Here is a 17,100-nt window from a genome sequence, read left to right as displayed (position 1 = left end):
TGCAGGTGGAGGTGTCCAAGGACACGCGGTGACCTTGGGAATCCTCGGCCCGCCGAGAGCTGCTGCGGGGCCGCAGGGGGATGAGGATCCACGGAGCCAGCGGCGCGGGGACAGCGAAGGAGCAGCCGCTCTCGCGGGGAGGGGTCCGGGCTGAGCCCCCAGAGCAGCCCGGGGTGTCCCCGGGTGCCGCCCCAGCACCGCCGCACCCTGCGGAGGCGGCACCCGGGGCGAGGGGCCGAGGGTCCCTGGCTGACCGCGGCCACTGCGAGCCCGGGCACGTCCGTGCCCTTCTCTCTGCCTCTTCCCCGGCTTCACCCAGGCGCTGCCCCTGGCGCTGGGTCAGGGCTGGAGCAGCCCCTGCCCGTGGCCCGCGCGGACAGGTCACTGTGACGGAGGCCCTGGTGGCAACTGGTGGCAACTGGGCCAGTCTGGAGCCCGCAAGCAACGCCAGGGGCGTAGGGTGCCCGGGGGGGGCGGCAGGAGGGTCCGAGCCGACCCTGGGGTCTGTGCCCTGGGGTGTGAGCGGCCACAGTCCCCCTGGGCCGGAGCGGGGTGGGGGTGCAGGGTGGGGGTCCCCCCGCAGCTGTTGAGGATGCTGGAGGGGATGATCCCGGTGCAGGTGCAGGGATGGGTCCCCGCCCCATGCGGGAGCAGTTTGGGGGGGTCAGAGAGGGGTGCCGGCGCTGGGGGACCCCGAGATAGGTTTCCCCGCTGCTGCGGGGTGCCAGGACGTGTCTCCGTGTCCTCCTGCAGGAATGCCGATGGGTGGTGCGGGATGCGTCCCCCAGTGTCCCCCCAGGGACGGCGGTGCCGGGATGTGCCCTCTGTGCGCCCTGCCCCGGGGATGCTGGTGCCCGGAGATGCGTCCCCGGTGTCCCTCCCCGAGGATGGCGACGCTGGGGGCTTCGGGGGGTGTCCCCCGATGCCGGGAGTGCCGAAATGTGCCCCCGCTGCCCCCCCGGAGGATACCCATGCCGGGGGTTCCGGGATGTGCCCCCAGCGTCCCCCCTCCGGGGATGCCGATGCCGGGGGGCGCCGGGCCGTGCGTCCCCCGATGTTGAGGGGTACAGGGGTGTGTCCTCCCCGATCCTGGGGGGCCCGGGATGCGCCCCCCGGCGCTGCCCACGGGGTGCCGGGGGGGTGCCGTGCCCGTGCCCGGAGCCGCCGCCGCGTCCGCGGTCCCGCCCCCGCCGCCCGGCCCGGCCCCCCGGCTCGGCGCGGCTCCGCTCGGCTCGGCGCGGCTCGCTCGGAGCGGGGCGGGCGGAGCCGCTGCCGGTGCCGGCCCCGTGGCGGAGCCGGGGTCCCTCCATGCCGCCATGGTCCCCCGCGCCCCCCGCGCCCCCCGCGCCCTGGCCCTGCTGCTGGCGACCGCCGCCCTCGGTGCGTACCGGGACACACGGGATGGGCACGGGGGGGGCGGATCCCGGGGCGGGGGGGATCCCCCGGGTGGGGAGCGGGGGACGGGGGGGCTGCGGGGTTGGGGGGGATCCCCTTAGCGGGGCTGGGTCCCATTGCCGGGGGCCGCAGCCCCGGGGGAAGGTGAATCCCTCTGGGCGGGGGCTTGGATCCCACTGCGGGGGTGGGGGGGGGGGGGGGGGTGATGGCATCGGTCCTGTTCGCCTGGGGCTGGATCCCCTTTATGTGGGGGGGCATCTGCAGGAGGCAGGGAAGGGCTGCATCTCCTTGCAGGGCAGGCGGGATCCCCTTCTCGGGGGCCGGATCCCCTTGGAGGAAAGGAAGGGCTGGATCCCCTTGCCGAGGGCTGGATCCCCTTGGAGGAAGGGAAGGGCTGGATCCCCTTGCCGGGGGCCGGATCCCTTGCGGCAGGGGCTGGATCCCCGCGTGTGTAGGGGGAGCATCTGCAGGAGCCAGGGAAGGGCTGGAGCCCCTTGCAGTAGGGGCAGGATTCCCTTGCAGGGGCTGGGTCCTCTTGGGATGATTATGGGGTGTACTTGCAGGAGGCGGAGGGGGTTGGATCCCCTTGGAAGGGGGCTGGATTCCATTGCAGGGAGAGTTGGATACCCTTGGGAAGGGGCTGGGTACCCTTGTAGGGAGCTGGATCCTGTTGCAGGGGCTGGATCCCCTCGCTGTGGGGAGGGCTGGAGCCTGCTGTGTGTCTGGATGGACACGCAGGGGGCAGAGAGGGCTGATCCCCTCGGAAGGGGCTGGATTCCATTGCAGAGGGGCTGATCCCGCTGCAGGGGCTGATCCCGTTGTGTGGAGCGGCTGCATCCGCAGCAGTCAGAGGGGCTGGAGCCCCTCGCAGAGAGAGACGGATCCGTGGGGCGGGGAGGGGGAGGCTGGATCCCATTACAGGGTTGTGTGCATGGAGTGCACTTACAAGAACCACAGAAGGGCTGGATCCCCTTACGGGGGGCTGATTTCTCTGGGGGAGGGCTGGATCCATTTGGGGGAGGAATGGATCCCTCTGCAGGGGGATGGATCCCCTTGAAAGGCAGCTTGGCCTGGGGGGCTGTGCCGAGGGGGGTGTCACAGAGTTGGGTGTGGGGGCACCCGCAGAGCAGAGGGGGGCTTCTGTGGGGTTCACCCCACCAGTCCCCGGGAGATCCAAGGATTCGGGGTGCAGCCCCCTCTGTCCCCCCAGTGGCGCTGGTGGGTGCACGGTGGAGCAGGTGGGGACCTGTTGGACCCCACCCGGCTGCCACGTCCTCCAGGGGTGCGGGGGCACCTCTGACACCTCTTTCTCTCCTTGCCTTCTCCCCCCCCCCCCCCCCCCAGCATCCGCGTGGCCACCCCAAAACTCCAGCCCTGGCGAGGGGAGACCCTGGGAGGGCTCGTTGGAGAGCAGCCCCCCGAAATGGGACCCGGCGAGTGGAGACCCCCCTGGGGGACCCAGCAACAGCACGGGCGCCGGGGGGGCCGCGGCAGGACCCCAGTTAGAGCCCCCCGGGGGTGGCACGGCCACCACGGAGCCCTCGGCCGTGCCCGAGGGGTGCCCGGGCTGCACCGGCGAGGGCGAGGCCAGCGCTGTGCCCCCCCGAGCCGTGACCCGGCCCGGGGACGGGGGCACGGTGCCGGTGGCCCTCGGCAGCCCCGAGGAGCCGGGCAGCGGTGATCGGCCCACGCCGGCCTCCCCTCCCGGCCCGGGGGGCTCCGGGGGGCTGCCGGCCGCCCTGCCCAGCCCCCCCGGCCCCCAGGTCGCCACCGACTCTGCCGAATCCGAGCTGCCGCTGGCGGCCGGGGGCTCGGCCGCGCCGCGGACCCCCGTGCCGGACGAGCCCAGCCCCGCGGCCGCCGCCGGGGGGGACTCGGGGGGTCCCCCGGAGCTCTGGGCCGCCTCCCCCAGCCCGGCCCCGGCGCAGGGAGCCCGCGGCTGGACCGACCTGACGTGGCTGCAGGAGCCCATCACCGCCGCCACGGGCCCGGCCAAGCCCCCGGCCGAGCGGACGGGCTCGGACATCATCGACGTCGACTACTACGACCTGTTTGAGGGGGGCGAGGGACCGGGGGGCTTCCCCGGGGCCGGCCGGGGGGCGGCCGGCCCGGCCCGGCGGAGGGAGCCCGAGGGGGCGGCCACGCCCTGGGCCCTCCACGAGCTCTACGACGACTTCACGCCCTTCGACGACGCCGATTTCTACCCCACCACCTCCTTCTACGCCGACGGGGACGACGAGGACGAGCTGGAGGACGAGGAGGAAGAGGATGACGAGGAGGAAGACGGGGGGCTGGAGGACGAGAACGGCTACAGACCGCCCGGCTCGGCCGCGCCGGGCCCGCAGGACCCCCGGCCCACCGGGCACCGAGCCGCGGCCCCGCCGCCTCCGCCCGGGCTGCCCGGGGGCAGCCCCACGGCCTGGCCGCGCCCGGGGGAGCGGGGCCCGCCCGAGAACGGCTCCGAGTGCCGGAGCGGCTACGTGCGGCACAACAGCTCCTGCCGCTCCCTCTGCGACCTCGTCCCCAGCTACTGCCACAACGGCGGCCAGTGCTACCTGGTGGAGAGCCACGGGGCCTTCTGCCGGTAGGGGACGGGGCCCCGGGCGGCTGGGGGTGGGGGCTCGACATGCCGGGGCTCACTGCCCTCTGCACCCCATCCCGGGGTTCTCCAACCCCTGCACTCCACGCCGGAGTTCTCCATCCTCTGCTCTCCATCCCTCTGTTCCCCATCCCTGGGCTCTCCACCTCCCACGCACCTTATTCCCAGTCTTTCCATCTCCCTGCACCCACTTCTGGGGTTCTCCATTCGCTGCACCCCATCCCGGGGTTCTCCATCCCCTGTACCCCATCCCGGGGTTCTCCATCCCCTGTACCCCATCCCGGGGTTCTCCACCCCCAGTCTTTCCATCCCCTGCAGCCCATCCCCAGGTTGTCCATTCCCATGTATCTCATTCCCAGTCCTTCCATCCCTCGTGCACCCCCACCCCCAGTCTCTCTATACTCCATGAATCCCATCCCTGGGCTCTTCATCCCTCTCTGCCCCATCCCTGGGCTCTCCACCACCCATGCACCCTATTCCCAGTGTTTCCATCTCCCTGCACCTCATTCCTAGTCTGTCCAACCCCAAGTACCTCATTTCTTGGCTCTCCATTCCCTTTATGCCATCCCTGGGCTCTCCACCCTCCTAGCCTGGCATTCTCATCCACTGTGTACCCCACTCCCCATCTCTCCATCCTCCTTGCACCCCATCCTTGGACTCTCCATCTCCGTGCACTCCATTCCCAGCCTCTGCATCCTCCATGCACCTCATTCCTGGGCTCTCCATTCTTTCTGCTCCATCCCTGGACTCTCCATCCCCCTGACACCGCATTCCCAGTCTTTCCATCCTTCGTCCATTCCATTCCGAACCTTTCCGTCCCCTTGGCACCCCATTCCCGGGCTCTCCATGCCCCCGCACCCCCCCGAAGCCCCATCCCGCCGGGATGCGCAGGGGTTTCCCTGCCCCCCGAGCGGCGGCTGGCCAGGAATTAGGTCAGGGCCGAGCAGCCGGGGCTGCGGGGCGGCCGCGTTAATCGGCCCCGGCAGATTGAGCCCGGGAGGCGATGCCGGCTGTGCCGCACGCACCGGGATGTGCCCTGAGGCTGGCACCGAGCCCGCTCGGGGGCACGCGGGGGTCCCCTCCGTGCTCCCACCGCCGCGGGGGCTGCAAGCCTCTGGCGCGGGCCACCAGCACCGTCTGGGAGACCCCCGCCCCGCGCCCGGCGTCCCCCAGTGTCCCCACGTCACTCGGTGTCACCCCCGTCAGACACCCGTAACCCCCCCCACTACAAACACCGCATCCCCCGAGGATGCTCTGTGGGACGGGGGGGGGGGGGGGGGGGGGGGGGCACGTTTTTGGGGCGGGGGATGGCTCTGACCGCGTCCCCCGCAGGTGCAACACGCAGGACTACACGTGGCACAAGGGCACGCGCTGCGAGTCCATCGTCACCGACTTCCAGGTGATGTGCGTGGCCGTGGGCTCGGCCGCGCTCGTGGTGCTGCTGCTCTTCATGCTCACCGTGTTCTTCGCCAAGAAGCTCTACCTGCTCAAGACGGAGAACAGCAAACTGCGCAAGACCAAGTGAGTGACGGGGACACCCCCAAAACGCCCCTGCCCCCGCCGGTGCCAGCCCCTCCTTTTGGCGTCACCGGGACCCCCGGTGCCGGTGGGGACGCGGTGATGGTGGGTGGGAAAGCTGCGGGAGGCGTGGATGTGGCTCCTGCTCCACGGCTAATCCCTTAAAGCTGCTCCTGACTGGCACCAGTTAATCTGCTTCGCTGGGAGCTGGGGACACCGGCTGGGCTGCCATCGGGGACGGTCCGGCTGGGGACAGCGCTGGGGGATGACGGGGAAGGGTTTGGGGTCACCCTCCCCCGCCCCAGCCACTGCTGCCCAGCTCCCGGAGCAGGGAGCAGGGAGCCTTCCCAGCCCGGTCCCTAATGAGCTGTTAATTAGTGTTTGGAAATGCCAAGCGTAATTAGCAGGGAAGCTCCGTGCCAGCTCCCGGGTCTCCCTCTCCAGCCCTGCCCCGGCCTCCCCTTCCCGCTCTCCTGCCCAGAGCCCAGCTACCCCCAAAACCCCACAGCTAAGGGCAGCGAGCCCCCCAAAATGTCACACTGGGCTCTTTTAGCCCCAACTCCATCCCTGGGGACGTTTAGCCCCCAGACCTCCAGAGCTCAGGACATTTAAGCCCATAGACCTCCACCCCTGGCTGTACTAAGTCCCCAGGCCCCTCAGATTCGGAGGCATTGAGCTCAAATCCTCAGAGCTTGGGGTGTAAAACCCCAAACCCGCAGAGTAGGGAAGATTTATCGCTCCAAAGCCCTCACATCTGGGGGTATTTAGCCCAGACTTCCATCCCTGGGGACATTTAGCCCCCCAGACCTCCAGTTTGGGACCACTTACCCCCCCCCTCCCCAAACCAGGGTCACCCCAAAGCGTGGGCGGGGGCTGTGTGGGGTCCTGCTCTCACCGCTGCTCTCCTGCAGATACCGCACCCCGTCCGAGCTGCACAACGACAACTTCTCCCTCTCCACCATCGCCGAGGGCTCCCACCCAAACGTAAGGAGCTGTGTGACACCATCCCCCCGTCCTCCTTCCTACCCCGTCCTTGCCCCTCTGTCTGGTAACCTCTGCCCCTCTCCATGATCCCGGCGCTGATCTCCTGTCCCCATCCTGCCACGGTCACGGCTCTGTCCCCTCGCTGCTCGGTCCCCGGTGACCTAAACTGTACCTAGGCCAGGCAGGGGGGCAGTGTCACCCCTCTGTCCCCTCCTGCCTATGTGGCTCCCCGCGGAGCCACCGTCCCGAGCTGCCGATGTGTGGGTGGCAGGGGTGGCTGTGCCGCAGTTTTCAGGGAGGGGACAGCCGGGGCAGACCATGCTCCCTGGCTGTGGCATCACTGGGCAGGACCAGCGGATGACTGCGGGTGCAGGAGGATGACTGTCTCCGGGATGCTGCCGTGGCTGGGATGCACCCCCCGGCATCCCCCGGGATGCCCTCCCAACCCTCCTGTCTTTCGACTCGGAACAGAGAGAAGCGAAGGGCTTTGCGGAGCGCGAGCCGGAGGAGGAGCGTAGGTCCCTTTAGCCTTTCCCTACCCATGGCCGGTGTTCCCCGTCTTCCGACCGCCTTTAGCAGCCGTAGCGTCGGCGCGGCCCGGCCGCCCTGGCAGGAGGCTCCGGGGCCGGCTCCGTCCCCGCTGCCGACGGGATGAACCTCGGGATGAGCTCGGGCTGTGACACATCCCTCGTCCCCTCCGGAGTTGGAGGGTTCGGCACGCGGTGCCTGGGACGCGGCGCTCCGAGGATGAGGAGGGGTCAGCAGGGTCAACACCCCTGGGAAGGGGTTTTTTGGGGGGGTGCCGCAGCGGTGGAGCCGATGGCACCAGCTCCGGACCGGCCGGACGTCGCTGCCCAGGAGATGGAGAATCCTGTCCTTGTGTCCTTGGGTGTGCCCGTCCCTCTGCCGCTCTCCGGGTGGCACCGGGAGCCCCGGAGGCAGCACGGCCTCCCCCGGCAGCCCCCGGCCCAGGGCCCACCGTGCCCCGGCCGCGGGACCGTGCGGGCGCAGCCGGAGCCCGGCGGGGCCGCTCCTGCCCTGGGTGCGGGGCACGCTCGGGGCTCGGCCCGGCCCTGGCGCGGGGAGATGCTCCAGGGGGAACATCGGGAAGAGGCGTCCCCGGCCTTGCCAGCGGCGCGGGGGCACCGGCTGTACGCTGAGAAACCGCAATAAACCCAACCCCTGTGCCTCCTCCGGGAGTGGCTGATTGTCGCGGGGACCGGGAAGAGAAATGGGGAGGGGACGGTGGGCGGGATGGAGGAAGGGATGTTCCTGTGGCTGGCGCAGCCCCTGGGAGCTGGTGGCTTTGGGGGCCGCGGCACCCCGAGGTGGGGAGGCTGTGCTGGGGGACGCGGGGGCCCTGTCCCCGCACCGGGAGCACCGCGGTCCCCCCCCGTGTCTCCATCTGAGCCGGGGAGGGGACATTTGTCTGCCAGGGGTCGGTGGGACAGCGGTGCCCTCCCTGGGTGTCCCCCCCGCCATCACCGCCCTGCCCTGACCCCCCTCTCTCCCGCAGGACGATGCCAGCGCTCCCCACAAGCTGCAGGACTCGCTGAAATCCTGCCTGAAGGACGAGGAGCCCTTCAACATCCACAACTCGACGTCGCCCAAGCACGAGGGTGGCAAAGGGGAGCAGGACGTGGCGGAGCTGAACTGCCTGCAGAACAACCTGACGTGAGCGGCGGTGCGGGGCCGGAGCCAGGCTCCCCCCGCAGCCATCCCCTCCCGCCGCCCTGCCCCTTCCCGCTCCGTGGCATGCTTTGGTGTGTTTTGTACAGAGGAAATCGAAAATTCCAGTCATAATTCGGCCGTGTCGTGGGGGTGTTTGGTTCGTGCTCCGTGTTTCTCGCTTGGGTTCGTTCCGCGCTGTGATTTCTAAACCTTTGCCGTCCCGCAACTGACTTTTTTTGTACTTTTGCCCCACTTTTTTTGAAATACAGGTAAAAACAACAAAAAGGGAGGGAAAAAAAAGGGAAGATCTTGAAATAAATAAACCTTTTTTTTTTTAAAGTTAAGCCTCTTGCCGGTGCCTGCGATCTCCCGACACATGTCTCCCGACAGGGATTCAGTCCCTGTTTCCTCACCCGGGGGTGGTGGGTGCCTGGCTCCCCCTTGTCACCCTGTCCAGGCACTTTCCTGCCTCTGCCAGGCCGAGGGTGCAACACATCCCGGCACCCCGGGCACCCCGGCAGCAGACGGGACACCCCGGGATCTCTGGTGGAGGTGTTTGGCAACGCCAGAGTTTGGAGAGTTTGCTCCATCCCCGTCCCTGTCCCCACCGTGGGTCCCCCCGAACAGCGAGGCTGCACACGGGGTGACGGCTCCCAGCCACTCCTGCTGCAACAGCCTCCTCCCGTGGAGCTGCCCCGGGCGCCGGTGCGATTTGGGGTGAAAAGCCCCAGGGTTATTCCCCCCCAGCTCCCAGTTCCCACTCGCGTGGAGAAGAACCGGTGCCACTGTCCCGGTGGCTTTGGCAAGGTCAGGCCGGCCCTGCCGCCATCCCCCTGGGATCGAGCACGGAGCAGGGATCCCTCCCCAGGGAACCCCTGCGCTCCCACCCCTCTCCCCTCCGGCCGCGGCTGCGTCTTGCTTCCAGCAGGAACCGATTTCTTCTGGAGCCGGATTCCGGATTCATCCACGTGCCAGCACGCCGGGTTCCTCGGGAGAGCGGACATGGAGCCATTAATCACCACGCAATATTAAGTGTGCGGGGATGCAGCCGGCGCTCCCCCGGGACGGGCGGGAGCCAAAGCCGCAGCTCCGCGTGGATCGGATGTTCTCCATGGTCCTGTGAGCCGCTAAATAATTAATTCTCGGCTTGCTCGGGGAGATTAAAAGCTGAGGAGTGGTGGCAGGAGCCGGCAGTCGGTCCCGCACCAGCAGGTTTTGCTCTTTGCCGTCCCCCTCCCAGCACGGAGCTCTAGGACAGGTAAAACTCTGGGATAAACGTGGATAAAGCACTGCGAACGTGGACGCAGCAATAAAAAGGGTGGGACGGGGGGAGAGGGATGTGCTGCTGGAGCAGGAGCCGGGCAGAGCAAAGAGGAGATGCTGATGCCTGAGGAAAGTCCGAGGAAATGTCGGGTATCCTGCCTGGGCATGAGATTCCCGTGGGACGGGGAGGGAGGGAAAGGGAGCTGGAGTGGGGTGAGCATGGCTGGGATGGGAGAGGATCTGTGCTTGTGCGTGAGGAGAAGGAATGGCTGTGTAAGGCCAGGGATGCTGGAGGGGATGGGGAATCCCAGAGCGATGTAACGTTGTGGGTACACAGGGCAGAGGACGGAAGGGGCACTGCAGGATGGGGAAGGCCACCCCTCATCTCCAGCTGCCCTTGGAGGGAGTCAGCAAAGTGGGACGCAGGGAGCCAGGGAATGGTTTGGGACAGCCAAGGAGTGAGCCCAGCCGGGCTGTGTGGTGGGATCTGGGATCTGCTCCTCTCTGGGATCCTCCCTCACCGTGCCTGTGCCTCTGTCCAGCCTGGGGGGACATTTGGCCATGGTGTCACCGCGAAGGTGAGGCTGGCACGGCACACTGGGGCAGTGGCACCATGGAGCTGAGGGTGACATGGCACAGCCCCTCTAACCCAGCACAGCCCCTCCATCCATCCTGGATGGTGTCACTGTGCAGGTGACACCGGCACAGCCCCTCCATCCACCCTGGATGGTGTCACTGTGCAGGTGATGTGCACGGCACATCGTGCAGTGTCACCAAGGAGCCGAGGGTGACATGGCACAGACCCTCAACCCTGGCACAGCCCATCCATCCTGGATCTGCTGTGGCTCCTCACAGAGGTGCCCACCTTGGAGGGATGCCCACATTCCCGTTTTTGTCCCTTCCAAGGAGCCCAGCAGCCGGGGTGGGCAGTGGTGGCACTGTCCCCTCTGCAAAGCCAGGTGGTGGCTTCTTGGGGCAGGCCCTGCCCTGGAGCTGTGAGGGATGAGCCACAGAGGAATCCTGGATCCGGGAGCCACCCTCGGCCGCAGCCGCTCAGCCCCATGGGCTGGAGGGACTTACTGGGATTCGGGACAAAACTGGGTCACAAGGATTTAAGCAGGTTTAAGGACGCTCCTGCTCCTGCACAGGTTGGGAGCGCTCTGGGGGGATTTGTCCCCCCGTCCCCCTGCTCTGGGGTGCTGCCCTGACCCCCTCACTGCCCCCGCTCTGTCAGACCCTACTCACCTTCCTGGCGTGCTCCTGTTCCCACGGGAAGGCACAACCTCCGTTCCTGCCCCGCTCCAGCCGCCACCAGAGCCCCATCTGCCCCTGGGCTCAGTGTCCCTCGCTGTGCCCCGGGGACACCAGCCCAGCCCAGCCCCAGCCCCGGCGCTCTCATCCCCTCTGCCATCCCCAGAGGAGGGAGGAGCGTGCTTTGGAGGGATGGACCGGGTTATCCGAGGGCTCCCCGTGCTCGGACACAGGAGAGGGAGAGGAGCAGCCGATTTCACGGGCCCCGAGGAGGAATTTGCCTCCCAGCCAGCAAAGCAACACATGGGCTTTAATCACAGGCCTAATCACTGGGATGCAGAGAGGCCAGAGAGCTATTAAATTTCAATGCTTGGCTGGTTTGCTGGGAGGGGAGATGCCCATTGTGGCCGGCAAGGGCTGGCACGGGATGCGGGAAGGGAACTGGCATGGGCAGTGGGCCTGCCCTCCTGTCTCTTTTCTCTCACAGACACAAAACAGGATTAGAGCCACGACCCCCAGACAAGGAGCCTTTCTTCCCTTGACAAGCTCCGGCCGCCTGAAACAAAATATCCGGAGTTGGGATTCATTGGGTGAGTCCTGATTCACCAAACGAGGCCAAATTCACCAGCCCAGGGTCCTGATTCCCAGACCAAGAGCCCACGGTCATGGTCTGAGCCCAGATTCAGCACCTGACACTCTTGATTGCTGGCTCAATCCCTATTCAATAGCCAAAAGTCCCAACTCACCACCTGGATTTTGATTCACCAGGCACTGCTCAGGAGCGCAGAGGGCTGGAGAAGGAGGTGGCAGCAGCTCAGAGGTCCCTGTCAGCCCCTGCACACCCCAAACTGTGCCCAAAACCTTGGGGTCTGGATACTGCTCCTTTGGGATTGCAGGTTGGTCTGTCCCTCCCTGAGGTGCCACGAGCTGGCAGTGCCATGTCTGTCCCTTGTCCTCTTCTAGACAGCTCTGAGGACATTTCCTTGTCTGAGGGCTGGCCCCACACCCTTTCCCTCGGAGGAATATTTGGAAGATGAGGCAGGCTGTGTCCTTTCCCTTGCTTGGTGCTTCTGTCCCACATCTCCCACCACGGCACAGCCTGGCTGCAGTCACACACAGCCACAGAGCTCGGATGGATCCCAGCTCCCAGGGGAAGGAGGGTCAGGCTGGAGGAGCCATTCCCAAACCCTTCTGGACCATCCCTGAGCCCCCAGCACAGGAGTGCTCTGTGGTGAGCCCTGGGGTGCTCCCCAGTGAGCCGAAGGTCTGGGAGGGGCCATGTCCTGTGGGTCACTGCGGGGAGCATCTCTGGTGACATCCCAGTGTTCCCACCAGTGCTGGGCTGGGAGGAGCCCGTAACTGGGAATTGTGTAGCCAGAAATCACCGGGATCCTGGTATTTAGTGCTGGGAAATACCAATTACTCCTTTACTGACAGCCTGGCTGTAACAGGGAGCAATTCCAGTATTAAACTGACTCTGCACTGGATTTAAACAGAGGAGAAAAGCAGAATCCTCTTAACTTGGTGGACTGTAAAATGCCCAGTGTGGGAACGAGGAGCTGGGCATGCGCCAGCGAGGGCTGGGACAGCTCCAGGCACGGCAGCTCCTCTGCATCACTGCTGCCACTGGGCTGACTGGTGCCACTGGGAGAGGGACAGAGCGGGGCACAGCCGGCAACCAGCACCACGGACTGGCTGGGAACACAAGGGCAGGAGGAGAACAGGCCGAGGCTGAGCGTGACCCAACCCTCACGGAGGGATGTGTGAGAAAAGGGAAAAATAAAGACAAGGGATGCCGAGATGTTTGGAGGAGTGGGAAGTAGGGTCTGGTGGGAGGCAGGTTTCAAAGTGAAAGGAGTTAAGGAAACTGGCAGGGCTTCAGAGGAACGCTGCAAGCAGCACACACAGGAGCCATCCCAATAGCAAACGTAGCAGGAACCAGCCTGGCTACATCACAAGCTCCTCACTGACCTCAGGCTTGAGAAAAAAGGTTTTTGGGAAGTGGGAACTAGGTCAAATTACTAAGGACAGTTACAAGGGGAGCATAAGCATGTGGGGAGACATCAGAAAGGCCAAATTAAGATGGAAATAGGGAGGAATCATTAAGGAGAAGAAGAAAAGGCTCCATCAGGAGGAGGAGGAGGAAGGGAGCGTTGGTCTGGACCCAGGGAAGGAGGAAGGCAGCTGGCAAAGGAGGCTGGGAATTCAAGAGGATCACTGGCTTGTTTTAAAACCTTTTAAAAGCCCCAGCCCTGAGAGGTGCCAAGGGCCAGCAGACACCCACCACAATAATGAGGTGCTGTGCTGCCACCGAGAGAGCAGCGACTGCAGAAATGGGGATATTAAACAGCACACCCAGACTGCCTCTGACCCTCAGAACCTCATCCTGGGCTGCTGAGAAAACCAGTTAAAGGCACCTGAGAGCTGCTTGGTAGAAACCAGTTAAAGGCACCTGTGAGCTGCTTGGTAGCACGAGGGATGGCTGAGGGTTTACAAGAGTCAGTCCAGGTTGGGGCATGTCAGGTAAGGAAAGATGGAAGCCACGGGAGAAAGTCCAGGAGAAGCAAGAAGAGAAGTCCAGGAAAGAGTGGTGGGGAGAACTGGAGACCCAGGGAGATGGGGGAACAGTACCTGAAAACTCCACAAGTCCCTTACAGGAGAGGGCAGCCAGGTTGGGGTCGGGCTCTGCTCCCAGGGAACAGGGACAGGACAAGGGAAAGCCTCAAGCTGTGCCAACGGTGCAGGCTGGATATTGGGAAAATCCCTCCATGGAAAGGGCTGTCCAGCCCTGGCACAGCTGCCCAGAGAAGCTGTGGCTGCCCCTGGATCCCTGGGAGTGTCCAAGGCTGGGTTGGATGGGGCTTGGAGCAGTCTGGGATAATGGCAGGTTATGGGATGGGATGAACTTTAAGGTCCCTTCCCACCCAACCCACTCCAGAACTCAGTGATTCAATCTATTTATACAATTTGTATCTATTAAAAGGATCTGGAGCCACCCTGCAGGAGCACCCAGGAGTCTCCATCACCTTTTGCTGAGAGCTACAAAATTGCAGCGTGAAAATGCAGCTCTGGTGTCAGAGCTGAGGATTTCACATCGAGGCAAGAGACAGCAGATGGGACAATCTGGTGGGGTGAGGAGCATGGAGAAGCAGTGAGACAACACTGGCTGCCATGGCAGACAAGACCAGTCAAACCTGGTGGGCTTTTGTCAAAAAAGGGGAGATTTCAGGAAGGATTTGGGAGAAAATGCAGAAATTCTTCTGTAGCTTCCTAACTCCAGCTCTGCAGGGTGATCCAGGCCTGGGATACAGGTGTGGGGGGACCAGGGGGTCTCTGAAGGTGTCTGCTGTCCTCAGGCTGCTGAATGTTGTACATGGGATGGGTGGGAAGAGGAGAGGGCAGGAAAAAAGGAGCTATGGGGGAGCGCTGGGAGGGGGAGATGGAAGTGCTCAGAGGGGAGAGGGGAAAAGCAGGATGGGGCAAGAGGAGAGTGAGGATGAGGAGGCACAGGGGGTCTGGCAGAGAGCAGTGGCTTTAGGGAGCCAAACACCTGGATGTGGGAGAGGGGACAAGGCTTTCCCTGCCAGATTGGATCCCGCTTGGCTCTCAGGAGATCAGGGGGTTCCCTGGCAGCTGAGGAACTTCGTGCTGAGACAACTTTGCTGCCAGATCCCTGCTGGACTCAGCACGTTTCCCAGGGATTCTCCAGCCTCCTTTGGAAAAGTCCTAGGGATTCCCTGTGGAGAACTAGTGGCATTTTGCTTCGAAATGGAATGAATGAACTTAAAATGAATTTTAAAGGTGAGCTGAAAGTGGAATCCAAGCTGGTTTGTTTTCCTCCCTGCTTTACGAAGGCAGTGAATTATTCTCCACGACCAGGAGCAGAAGCAGCAGAATGAACCCAGGGAAGGATGCCCGGGTGACACAGGGGAGGCTGGGAAGAAATGCCAGGAGAGGCTGTGGAGCCCTGGCTGCCGAGGGTTTCTGGGAACAGGTTGGTCAAACATCTGGCAGGGAAGGTTGGAGCTGAGCAGATTTTGCTGGAGGCAGGTGTTGCTTCATCTGAGCGACCTCTGCGGGTCCCTCCGGCCTCATGCTCGGTGATCCTGCTTTTCTTCCATCAGAAATGTCAGCCCAGCTCTTCCCTCCCTCTGCTGGAGCCTGTGGAGCAGATTTATCCGCTCAGCCCTCGTCCTTTTTTCCAACGTTTTTCACAGTTGCTCCTCTCACTGGGTATACGTTTGTTTACATGGATAGGAGCAAGCAAAAAGTAAGATTTTTAAATGGGAAAAAAATCAACATCGATTTCCTCTATTTTTTTCTTGTATTTTCCAGTTGTATCAGTCTCCCATGAAATCTTCCAGCACGAGGAGCACCCCAAGGTGAGAATAACTCCATTCCGAAGATTTGGCTTCAGGCAAACAATAGAAGGTAAAGGAGGGAGATGGGAACTGATGCTGCTCTGTGTTTTTCTTGGAGCCTTTTAAAGGCAGCTCAGGTGTCCTGCCCGTTTTAACACACCCTCAGGATCTAAATCCATATTTATTTTCCCTGTCCCATCCTTTGTGCTTTGTCCCTGCAGCCCAGCCCAAATCATTCCATGATCTGCAGCCTTGGAATCACAGACCAGAGTGTTTGGAAATACCTGGAGGATTTGGTTTCACTGGCAGCACTTTTCCCAACCCTGCCGAGCTAAAGGAGAGGAGAAGGTCCAAAAGAGACTGGTTTTCCCTGAGTTTTCCTAGAGAAAGGGCTCTGGGGAGGCAGGGGGCTGGAGAAATCCCTGCCTGTCCTACCGGAGCCGCTCCCGTTCCTTGTCACAGGGAGGGACCTCTCGCTTTAGCAATTCTTTTCAATCCCTGGCTCTTGCATTTCTTCAGAGAAATTCAGCACTTGGTTCAGCTCACCCATTATTCCTTCCAGCTGCTCTTTGCCGCTGTGTCAGGGCCTTGAGGAGGAGAAATTTATCCCGGAACGTGTCCCATTCTTTTCTTCCCTGGCCATTGACTCCAACATCTGCTCCCGTTAACCCTCGCTGGCCCCACAGCTCTGGCGATCCTTTATGACTCCAGAGCTCTTGCCATTGTGTCAGCAGCAGCCGGGATGTCCCGAGAGAAGAAACCCCTCCTTTTGCTGGGGTGGAATGGGATTTGTGCTCTAAAATCCATCCTGCTTATCAGCAATAAGCGACGCTCACAGGAGGCTAATCAATCAAAGTGTTTTCTCCCTAAAAATAATTTTCCACACACATCATGAACCCGGTGGGTTCAGCTCCCCTTCCCTGCCAGGCTCCTGGGAATCACCTCAGACACTGCAAGATTTATTGGTTTTATTTGTTCTGCTGCGTTTTATCTTTCTACTTTTGGGCATGAATTGCTTTTCACCCACTGCTCTGCCTTAGGGGCTTCATGGATACCTATGGATCCCATATGGCTCCTCTGGGAAACAGCTCCACGATAAACACTGGAAATAGGCACGGAGCAGATGGGAGGAAGGGGCACCAGTTTTAACAGCAAAATCCTTGCTGCCTTCGCACGGTAACAAGTCCTGGGATGTGGGAAGGAACATCTTGGGAAGGACAAGAGGTGTTCTGAGACTCAGCCGCTCTTTGCATGCGGTTCTGGTCCCCTTCCCGGTATGGAGAGAGAGAGAGAGAAAAAAAAAGAGGATTTTACGTTTCATTTCCAAAGCGTTCCCGGCTGAAGGAGCCGGGAGGGAAGTGCCACAGGAGGGGAACGTGACGGCGCAGACAAAAGGAGCCTGAGCGCGGCTCCGCTGGCATACGAACACAGCCAGGTAGGAACACAGCTCCGGGAGCACTCCTGGACGGGCTCTGCAGACAGACCCCGCGCTCCAGGAGCCCGCACGGAGCCAGCCTGGTCCCCAGGGATGCCGCAGGGATCCAGGGATGCCGGCTCTGGCCGCAGCAGCACGGGGCAGGCACCGGTTCCTGCGCTCCCCGGGACCCGAGCGGGGTTCCCAGCTCCTTCAAAGGGTGCGAGAACAAAAGCGAAGCGATTTGGGCTTTTAAGGAAGCTTTCAGCTCCGGTTTTTGCAGCACTGGAGGCGTCCAAGGGAAAGAGAGGCAGCTCCTTTCAGCTCGCAGGAAGGAAGGAGCACAAGGGGGGTGAGGGGCAGGATGGGGAGTTTAAAGGTAACACACACACACAGACACACACACAGACACACACACAGACACACACAGACACACACACAGACACACACAGACACACACACAGACACACACACAGACACACACACAGACACACACACAGACACACACAGACACACACAGACACACACACAGACACACACAGACACACACACACACACACACACACACACACACACACACACACATCGGGAATAAGGGCAGAAGAGCGGCCGCAGCGCCCCAGCCAAGCCCTCCCACAGCTCGT

At 63.2% G+C, this 17,100-nt stretch overlaps 1 protein-coding gene across 1 annotated transcript; it reads left to right on the top strand.

Annotated features, from left to right (window-relative positions):
• The first annotated feature begins 1,316 nt into the window (after positions 1-1,316).
• On the top strand, positions 1,317-8,174 carry CSPG5 (chondroitin sulfate proteoglycan 5). The gene is given in 8 exon segments (XM_062505144.1): positions 1,317-1,446; positions 2,072-2,185; positions 2,188-2,244; positions 2,247-2,324; positions 2,740-3,979; positions 5,327-5,515; positions 6,424-6,496; positions 8,013-8,174. Coding segments are annotated over 8 exon segments (2,043 nt in total).
• Positions 8,175-17,100: the final 8,926 nt, after the last annotated feature.

The sequence above is a fragment of the Cinclus cinclus genome, chromosome 1, assembly GCF_963662255.1.
Source record: "Cinclus cinclus chromosome 1, bCinCin1.1, whole genome shotgun sequence".
In the NCBI taxonomy this organism is placed as follows: Eukaryota; Metazoa; Chordata; class Aves; order Passeriformes; family Cinclidae; genus Cinclus; species Cinclus cinclus.
Note: the sequence above shows the minus strand (reverse complement) of the source record. Positions and strands in the feature narration are given on the sequence as shown.